Source organism: Setaria viridis, chromosome 2 (assembly GCF_005286985.2).
Source record: "Setaria viridis chromosome 2, Setaria_viridis_v4.0, whole genome shotgun sequence".
Lineage (NCBI taxonomy): Eukaryota > Viridiplantae > Streptophyta > Magnoliopsida > Poales > Poaceae > Setaria > Setaria viridis.
In genome coordinates this window covers 39,171,007-39,181,222 of record NC_048264.2, presented here as the reverse complement: position 1 = coordinate 39,181,222, position 10,216 = coordinate 39,171,007, and the positions used below count along the sequence as shown (strand labels likewise).

Sequence of the window (10,216 nt, the reverse complement as noted above, 5' to 3'; positions counted from 1 at the left end):
CTTTCCCAACGGAGATGCATACCAACACGCATGTTTGGACACAACAAATGGATCCTTAACATTCCCTTCGCTCAAAGGGCAATCATGCTTTATTCAAAGTTTCTAGGAGCCAAGGTGAGACGGAGAGGGTAATGAAGTTACTTGATGATATTTTGAAAGAAGACACGCAGGAGCAAGGGATGGAAGAGGAAACGACATTTGGGCCATTGCCGGCTCATTTCTCAGCAGCCAACCAGCCTGGTGGCACCAAAGTACTTGATCCAGTGAAGATTGTTTCGAAAGGTGCTGCGCGATCCAACAAGAGGTGGAAGGCAAGCCATGAATTCTGGGAAACTGTTTGAAAATGTGCAGGTTAGATAGTTAAATTTTTTATTTATGCCATGAATATACTTATAAGTAGCACATGAGTCATGACAGGGATGTCTTTATTATTGTATAACTAACCTAGAAGAACTCAAACTTGAGTTTCCAAAAGAATTCCAAAATGTTTGTGCTATTTGCAACCCCATTTGCTTCTTTGGTTTCCTGTTATCCTTGTGTAGCGTATCATATGCTTATTCGTCTAATACTGATAGGATGGCGTAGCAGCAGATTGTGATTAAGTTCATGGTAACTCTAGTTTGCTGGTTTCTTGAATGTCTATTTACTTTGCTAACTCTAGTTTGCTTAATGACTAAGAGACACCTCATTATTTTTATCTGCTGCTAACATCTTCAAACCTGAATACACCCATTGCCCCCATGAAATAATTAACAGATTCCTCCTTGGCTCCTTGATCTTTGTATAGGTACACAGATTTATCTTCTGGAGATAAGCTTACAGCTTCATTGATATAGAGGACATTGACCCTTGTGCTTCGCTGAATGCAGCTAGTGGAACTCGAAGAAAGCAAACACAAAAGGTACTGTTTTCTAGAAGTTCAATGTTTGGTTATCCTTGGTAGATGAGATGAAAGGCCTAATATGAATGAGTTGAGCAGGGGTCTTGATTCAAATATTGCTCATTGTTTGGTCTTATAAATGCCTATTTGCGAGATTGAGGACCTTTGGCCTTTTCATTTCTGTTACAGGTGGAGGAAGATGAAATCGAAGAACTCTCAAGTTCCTCTCAGGTGGGCTGTTAGCTTACATCAGCCGAAATGTGCATTGCATTATTTGTTACCTGTATCAGGTTAGCTTGATTCCAATTTGACTTGTGATCCAGGTATTGTTGTTGCACTGTGGTTAACTGCTGAGTTTGCATTTGCAGGAAGTGCTCTTCCGAGTTGCTGGTTTACCTATGGTTGAAAACTGAATGGCTGGATACAACAGCTGCGTTTTTGCCTATGGACAGGTCTTTATCAAATTCATTTGTAATTTATTTGGTGCCAATGGGATGCTTTCCATCTGTCAGGTGATCGTGCTGAAACTGGAGATCAAGTTTTAAAAGATACATTGTGAGAAAGAAAACAAGGTTAGTTCAACTTCTACTGGTATAATTTATTCAGGACAGACTGCAATGCCTCTTTAAACTCAACCTTAACAGCAACTCAGGTGAATAAAACGACGGGTAATTGTTGGGCACACAGATGGGCAATTCCTGCGGTCATTTTACTAGCTCATTGCATTGTGACTAAATTTTTACATTAACATGGAGGTATGTGTAGGCCATTGGCCCATCCTTGTACAAGTGACCCAATAGTTAACCAAGAGTCAAAATAGTGCACTAAGTAGTAACAATATCCATCTATATTAACTTTATCTTGTTAAGTGCAGGCCTATAACTACATGGTGCCACGGAGGTTGAGGTGGTGTCAAGGCCAATGGCTTGGGTCCCTAAGGTCATCGAGGAGGCTGGTCCTTTGGTTGATCGAGAATCGCATGCCTAATGGGTTGATTGAACTAGCCTTGAGGGTGAAACAGGTGCCTAAAGGAGACACTAAAGTTGAAAATGAAATCTTCATATATTGTAGAGAGTTTGATCGATACATAACCTTAAAATGTGATTTTGAAATGAGGGGCATTTTTAATCCAAGTTAAATGGTGAGTTCGTTTCACACTATTGAATTATTTCAACATGGAGTAGAACCATACACCTGACGCACAACACAAGGAGCATGCCCCACCTGCGCGACTTGATCCAATTACACCTGCGCAATCCTATCCAGTAAGTTCAATCTTGCCTGCAACAATACGCAACAATACAGATGTCAGTTTACCAATACAACATGACATGGAAAAAAATTATATTTGTCCTAATTTTTTAATCAGATCCATTCATCCCAGGGAAACAATGGGGTACAGGCCATCTATAATTATCACTTGGAGGATAACACTGATGACGAATCAGATTATGAAGACCCTATCGTTAGCTTTACTGAGGACCCATTCACCTATCCACCCAAGATAGGAAGGAAGCCAGTACAATTTTTTTCTGCTCTTTTTGTTGCCATCATCATATTTTAAACTGTTATGATTTAATTAATCACAATTTATAGGTGTCAAAGGCCTATGGTGACATAATGGCCAAATTATACGCTTTGGATACCCGGGAATACAGAGACTACAACTACCTAAAAACTGCACAGGATTCAATCTGTCAGGAAGTAAAAGAAATTACTAGCGCCTTTCACACAATTCAACGTTCACTGATTGACATTAAGTGCTACAACCAGGTACGTACTGATGAATTTTGAACCCTACATGTGAGTTTGACTTGCCTACTCACAACCTTGTAGCCTGAAGAGCAGATCGACGAATTTGGTTTGGCACAACAGAATGTAGCACAAGGGCGACTGATTTCAAGCACAGCCGGAGAGGCACCTAGGCCAATTGATGAAAAAGTAAGTAAGTTCTATGATCATGATACTAAACCAAGTTCCTATGATAGCACAAAAAGGAGGCGAGGCGAGTCGGATAAACCTGATGTAAAGAAAGGTAATATAAAGTGTATCCAATCTAACATTTGACATTAATTCATATCGGTAACTGATACTATGTGATGATGTGATTGCAGAGTTCAGCTCTTTCAGGGATGAATTTCTTCAAGTTATGAATATAAACAGAGGCAATGATGATGATATCATTATCAAAATAAAGGGTATTGTATTAACAAGAAAGGAGATTCACACTTTGACTATAAAGTATGACTACGGCTCTTTCAACAAATATTTAGATGACAAGGTCTGTCCTTAAACATTGTTCATTTACTTGTTGTTTAAGATACCAACATTAAGATGTGAAGTGGAGTGTCATTTAAGTACCTTGTTCTTACTGTCCTGATCAATGAATGGTTCTGTTGCTTCTGTATTATATTGCTCTATGTCAGTTGGCACCCCCAGCTGCAATAAAATAATGATGCATCAAAACTTTAATTAGTAATTAGATAAGCAAGCTCATGCAGATAATTATTGTATCGTGCAGATAGTAGATGCACGCATACATGACATGCAGGGGAAGATCCTGGACGACAAACGGATGTTCACCAATGTTTACCTGGAGAACACGCACATGCCTGCAAGGTTCCAGTACACACAGAGACATGGGGCTGAGCTATGTGAAGAAGAAACGATGCACATGCGTGCAGTTGCATTTAAATACGTCAGTCATGAAATGGTAGGACATATTTAATTAACTGCTAGTCAATACTTTCATGCGTTCAATACTGACTACAACATTTGTAGGTATTTCTCCCAATGCGTGTGCAGACACACTGGTTCTTGGTGGTAGTGAACGCTTTTTTGCGGACTGTACAAGTATTGAACTCCGACAAACAATTCGTTGAAAATATAGTGCAACAAGTCAGGAATATGGTGAGGTTTAAGTATGCTTTGTACTGTTCCATTTTGATTGCACATTATGAAATAACATTATATGAATTAGGTTGAAGGCTTGCACTGTTATTTGGAGATCATTCAAAACGACGAGAAGGAGGACTACCATCAGTGGAAGGATTTTAATGTCAAGACCTGGGACATCGACATGCTCGGTGGATTACCGCAATAGGAGGACAGGACATCATCCGGCCTATTCCGGCCTATTCATGCTCAAGTACATGGAGCACTGGAATGGTTACAGACTACAAAAAGGCTGCACACAGAACCTTATTGATGAGTTCAGATCTAAGCTTGCAACTATACTGGTGAACTCGGTCTTCAATGAGGAGCAGACTATGAAGGGATCCCCTGAGATCTAGTTCGACTCTTACAATTTAAAAAGTTATCTTCAGTTTTAGTTCCTACAATTTAAGTGTACTGCTATTCAGTGTGTTACATGCTCATTATCGCAAACAAGTCTGCAAACAAAGAATTCACGAAACACACATTAAACATCCTGACCTTGTCCCTAGGGTTAGGGGGAGGTGCATCAGATTTAGCAATGCGGTGGGGGCGGGGAGGGGAGGGGATAACTCACAGAAGGGGGGGCAAGCTGGGAAGGGTGCGTACTTGGCCTTGCCCGTAGAGTCCTGGCCGCTGGTGCGGAGCCGCCTGAGGTCGTCTGCCTGGTCGGCGCCGGCGGCAGAGCTGCTGCAGCTGCTTGGGGTCGGTTTCCCAGGCGAGCGAGTCGAGGGAGAGCGGCGCGAGCCCTTCCCCAGCGTGAAGCGACTGAACGGGGGCGGTGCGCGGGTGCGGCGCGATCCAGAATGGAACGGGGGCGGCGCGAATGAGGGGGTGAGGGCGGAATGAGTCGGGCGGAAGGGATCGTAGGGTTCGTATAGTCATGAGGTGTTGTTGGGCCAGGCCGTTTCGCAAATTCGGCCTAGTACGGGCGAAATGCACTGACAACTATATTATTGCATGTAACACCATCTATAAAGTTTATAATTTATGATAATATAAAAAAGAAAATAGTTTGTGACAATTTAAGTTTCATAATTCAAAAACAATGATATACTTTGTTTCAATTTTTAAACTTACATGAAAACTTTATTGATGACCTTATAGTTTGTGTCATAATTCAAAAACAATGATAAGTTTCATAATCCATGTAGTTTGTGTCATTATGTTCGTGTTAGATGAAGGCGCGTGCTTTGTGACTTGTGGTCTTCAAGAGTACATGTATGGCCATGTAGGGGAACATGGTACACAGACAATTGCATGGCAAGTCAAATGGGCTAACAAGGTGCTACTGGTCTAATCTCACTTTTAGTAGTGGTATTGCGTACTACCTGTAGAGGAACATGGGACATAGGCAAATGAATGACAGGCCAAAGGTGCCAAACAATTTTGACTGACATAGTGACATGTCAAGTAGCTGTCGGGAGCAAATGTGGTACATGCCACCTTGGAAAACCTATATACAAACTTAAGCTCATAATTTTGAAATTACATGAATTTACAAAAAAAAATGGTAATATTCCAAAAAATTACTAATGATTTTGGCTATGCAAAATTATTGAGTGTTTATATACTAAAGTAAGGATAAATATTGCAAAATAAAAAAAGTTAAAAAAGACTTAAAAAAATTCGTCAAGGAGACCGAACACATGCCCTTATAAGCCAAAACCCACTGCCTAATCCACTGGGATACTAGAGTACATTAATTACATGTGCATTAATAAATTTATTTGTACCCTTCATCCGGCCCATGTTGTAGCATGTCGTTCGTCGATTACCATCATCTATGACCAAACTTTGGAGGAGTGTAAATGTGCAATCCTGCTCTCGCGGCCGGTTCACACTTTCATATGATCTTTTTTTTCAAATTCGACTGTTCATAGGATCTTAATTTCGATTTGAATGTTAGCGGAATGTAATGCTGCCACGCTGCTTTGGGAACCTTCACAACAATAAGCTGCTTCAGTAGCGTCGTGGAGGATGGACCCACCGTTCTCGTTGGCCTTCAGCCGTTGCTAGCTCATCCACCGGCTGGTTCACGCCGGCCACACCCACCAATAAGGTTCCTACCTCATGGACGCGTACGTTTGCCTCCCGAGGATCGGAAGAGGAACAGCATCTCCCCGCAGCAGAATATATTATCTCGCCGTCGCCAGTACGAGGTCACGTACGGCGCCTTGAATCAAGACCACCTGACTGCCGTCTTCATTCACGTAGCATCACATGGGGAGCTGGCCACCACCTTTGCCGATTCCAAGGCACAACCGGCCGGTAATATATTTTAATTAGGAAAGGGCCTGCTATACGAGGACAGCACGTAATTTAAACTAACTCTTCACATGAGGATATCACAGCATCTAATTTAAACTAACTCTTCACGATTTGGATATCATAGCACCTAATTTAAACTAACACTTGACACCTAATTTAAACTAACACTTGACGTGAGATAACAAAAACAATTTTGCTTCACACGGACAACAATCTTGGTTGACACGGACATCTCTGACCTTCTCTGGCTTGTCAATCTTGCAGCAGACAGGAAGGGTAGAAGGCAGCAGGCAGCGGCAGTTTACCATCTTTCCAAACATGGAAAGGAGGGAGGAGGAGGAGGACGAGGAGGAGGCGGCGGCGGACTGGAAAGAGGCGGCGGCGGACCTGAAAGAGCTGGCGGCGGCGGTGGCCCAAGCGAGAGCGACGGGAGGCGTCCAGACGGCGGGCGGCGTGCGGGAGGCGGCGGCGGCTGAGCGATGGGAGGCGGCCTGCGGCCTGGAAAATCCGGAGGCAGCGCTGGCGGCGGGAGGCGGCGTGGAAAAGCCGGAGGCGGCGTGCATGCGGGAAAAGCCGGAGGCGGCGCGCATATCCTAAGCCGCGTAGTCGCCGCCGCCCGCCGCTTAGTCGCCGCCGACCGTTGGAGTCTCCGCCGCCCGCCGCCACGGAGTCGCCGCCGCCGCCCCATTTCAACCCTAGGTACCATGGAGCAGCAGTGTGGCGCGCATCTCCTGAACTGCGGAGTCGCCGCCGACCGCCGGAGTCTTCGCCGACCGCCGCCGGGGAGTCGGCGCCGCCACCCCGTTGCAACCCTACAGGAGCCTGCGACTGATTGGAAATGAGGAGGCGCAGTCGCAACCTCCGACTAATTGGAAATGAGGAGGAAAAAAAGAAATAAGATTATAATTAACAAATATTTCATTTGATCTATTACAACATTGCCATTTTACATCTTTTTAATAATACCCTTATACTACCCATACTACTCATGCATACTACCTATACTACAGCTAAAGGTTTTAGTAGTATACAATTAATCTCTACCGTTGGATCCTTCAATACGAGTCCTTTTCGAACAGGGTAGTATTGTCCACCGTAAAAGACCTCTTCGCAGAAGGTCTTCACCTCCCAAATGTGTCCGATTATTACCATGCAGAATACCAATTATTATTGCAATTTCTTGCAGCATGCCACTACTGAACTGGCTAGTGCTTGAAAGTCGGCGGCCTTCTGACTTTGGTAGCCTGCTCGAACGCGTAGGCCATCTCGATCAACCTCGGCTCGTAGCCCCTGAGCCCGCCGAAGCTTATCGCGAAGGGGACCCCCTCCTTGTCGTACCCCGCCGGCACGGCGATGCCCGGATACCCGCCGACGGCGAGGACAGAGGAGGCGGCCCATTTGAGCGCCACGATCGCGTCCAGCTGGTGCTCCTTCATCAGCTTCTCCAACCCGTTGGCGGATATCTCCTTGAGCCGCCGGATCGCAGCTCTCTCCCTGGCGCCAATGCCGTTGGTTTCCTCTGCATCCAGGAGGTCGTTCTGTCCAAAATCTTTGAGCCTCTCCTGCAACGGACAAAGATCGTCAGCATCTTGATTATCTCGTGCTTGATTCAGCAAGCGTCAATAATGCTTGTTATATTAGCCACAAGTATCGTCTTGAGAATTAGTAACTGCAACCACTGTTTTATTTGTTGATTATGCATGCAGTTCGGAAATAGGAAGATTATTCAGCTTGTTACCTCCACAGGGTGTGCGTTGTTGAACGCTATGACATCTGAAAGGGAGCGGACCGGTGAGTGCAGAAGGTCGGACAAGTAAGCATTCAGGCTTAACTTGAACTCTGCTTTCATCAGAAGCATCTCTTTGTCGCTTAGATCACTAAAATTTGTTGCGATGTCGAGATCCCCGATCAGGATAGCGCCATGTTGACTACCATGAAGAGCAGAAATTAGACATTCGCATTACCTTGTCAGTTTTTCTAGAAAATTTTATTGCAAAAGGAGTAGTAAACATAGTTATTACCACACATTAGTCTTCTTTTTATTTTCGAAAGAGTATACATATTAGTCTGTAGCCTGAGCTAGGTTACCACACATTAAAATGTAATACTGAGTGTCTCGAGCAAACCATCAACGGATTTTTTTTTTTGAAGATAATAGACGTAGAATTTTGGAGTCTATAGACGTAGAATTTTGATTTAGTGGACTAAGCTATTACCTCATTGTATCAAGATGCTTCGAGTACACATCCAAATGCTCTTTATCGTTCCCAACAAAAAACACATTGCAGACACCGATTCTTTTGCCCCTTAATCCATCGGCCCTGAGGAACTGTGTGTAACCCCCACGCGGGATGTACCTGGAAGCTGCTCCAGTAGCTTCAGCGTCGAGCTTATCGTAGCCGACAATGGCGTCCAGTACATGGACGGCGTCGGATACCGTACGACACATTGGCCTGCCAGGACGAACAAGAATTCAGTTACCCATCAGAAGTTTCGTGAATTACAGCCAGGACTTGGAAGGCTTGCAGCTTACCCTATGGTGTCTTGCCTCGGCGTGATTGGGATGACGCCTGACCGGCTGGTCAGCCCGAGTGTTGGCTTGATCCCAACCACGGAGTTGAACGACGACGGGCAGAGGATTGAGCCGTCGGTCTCCGATCCCAGCGTCACGGCGGCCATGTTAGCTGCCGCGGCCACACCCGGCCCGGAGCTCGACCCGCATGGCGTGGCCGAGAGAACATAAGGATTCTTCACGAGTTCACAAAACATTCACGGTCGCGTGTCTTAGATTGTGATGATCATCTCATCCAAAACATTGCGCATTCGTGACTGGAAGAGGTGATGAGATTACTTACCATCGTCTGGCCGCCGCGGGCGCTCCAGCCTTCCTTGACTCCGCGGAAGTTGGACCACTCGGATGGGTTGGCCTTGCCGAGGATGACGGCGCCGGCGCGGCGGAGGCGGGCCACCACGCCGGCGTCGCGCGGGACCACGGAGCCCAGCAGCGCGAGGGACCCCGCCGTGGTGTTGAGGCGGTCGCGGGTGGCGATGTTGTCCTTGAGCAGGACGGGGACGCCGTGCAGCCCGCCGGCGCAGAGGCGGCCCCCCGAGGCCCGGCGCTCGGCGTCGGCGCGCGCCGCCTGCGCCAGCGCGTCCGGGTTGACCTCGATGACGGCGCGGAGCAGCGGGTTGAGGCGCGCGATCCGGCCCAGGTAGAACCGGACGAGCGCCGCCGAGGTGAGGCTGCCGTTCCTAAAGCCCAGCTGGATGGCCTCCACGGTGGCCTCCTGGAACTCGAACGCGCCGCAGCCGGCCGCCGCGAGGGCCACGACGGCGGCGAGCACTCGGAGGCGCGGCGCAGCCATGCTGGATGATGGAAATGTCTACGTAGCTTAGCTTTAGTGCTGCCCCCCCTCACTTGTGGCTTGGCAATTGAATGCCGAAGTGCACATATAATAGTGGGATGGCTCGCTCGTGTGAATCGTGCTTGCTGAATGCTGATGATTACGTCCTGCTTGTGGCTTGGCTACGGGCTCCATTTTTGCACTGGGATGCTTCGTGTCGGGCAGAGGAAGACCATCACGCGTGCTGGTGGCAGTGCGCGGCAGAGGACCAGAGGTTTTTAGGACGTCTACTTTTGGTACGTGCTGAGGAATCAGTGTTGTATTTGCTCCAATTCCAATATTGCCAATAGGCAATAGGCATGATGTAGCCACTGCATTGCCCAGATGCTTCATGGATGCCGTGCAGATAGTGACCGCACCAGGAATGGCTGGTCGTGGGATTCATCGGACGGCATGTGAGGTCACAGTAGTGTGCATCTGGGCCATGCATTCTCTTTGTGCAAATGGATGCTCTGCTCTGACATGAATCATCATGATAGACGAAGTCACGAAGAGAGTGGTGCCGGGCAGGGAAGGCGTGAACAAGAACGGCCACCACCCAAGACATGACATAAAGATAAAGCAAGACCTATTTCCTCTTAAATAAAACCGGGAAAACTCATGAAATGAAAATACAGCTCGCTCACTAATCCGCAGAGCAGAGCGGACGGTTCGGACAGCCTTAAGAATCCATTTCTGCGTGCTAAATAGGGGCACCAAAGCAAAAGCCAGAAACATTTCACCTGAC

The 10,216-nt window shown here is 46.6% G+C and overlaps 1 protein-coding gene across 1 annotated transcript; it reads right to left on the bottom strand.

Moving 5' to 3' along the window:
* Positions 1-6,961: 6,961 nt before the first annotated feature.
* LOC117843642 (probable amidase At4g34880) lies at positions 6,962-9,645 on the bottom strand. The gene is made up of 5 exons (XM_034724293.2): positions 8,941-9,645; positions 8,619-8,833; positions 8,302-8,538; positions 7,824-8,013; positions 6,962-7,647 (listed from the first exon to the last, which is right to left on the bottom strand). The coding sequence occupies exons 1-5, from the start codon at positions 9,448-9,450 to the stop codon at positions 7,291-7,293; spliced, it is 1,509 nt and encodes a 502-aa protein (XP_034580184.1). The 5' UTR covers positions 9,451-9,645; the 3' UTR covers positions 6,962-7,290.
* Between the last annotated feature and the right edge of the window lie 571 nt (positions 9,646-10,216).

Excerpts from the sequence above, each read along its gene's own strand:
- LOC117843642 (XM_034724293.2), bottom strand. The coding sequence starts at position 9,450 with ATGGCTGCGCCGCGCCTCCGAGTGCTCGCCGCCGTCGTGGCCCTCGCG. Across the intron at positions 8,539-8,618 it reads CCGAGGCAAGACACCATAGG|GCCAATGTGTCGTACGGTAT; the intron begins GTAAGCTGCAAG and ends TCGTCCTGGCAG. Across the intron at positions 8,014-8,301 it reads AAGCATCTTGATACAATGAG|TCAACATGGCGCTATCCTGA; the intron begins GTAATAGCTTAG and ends TCTTCATGGTAG.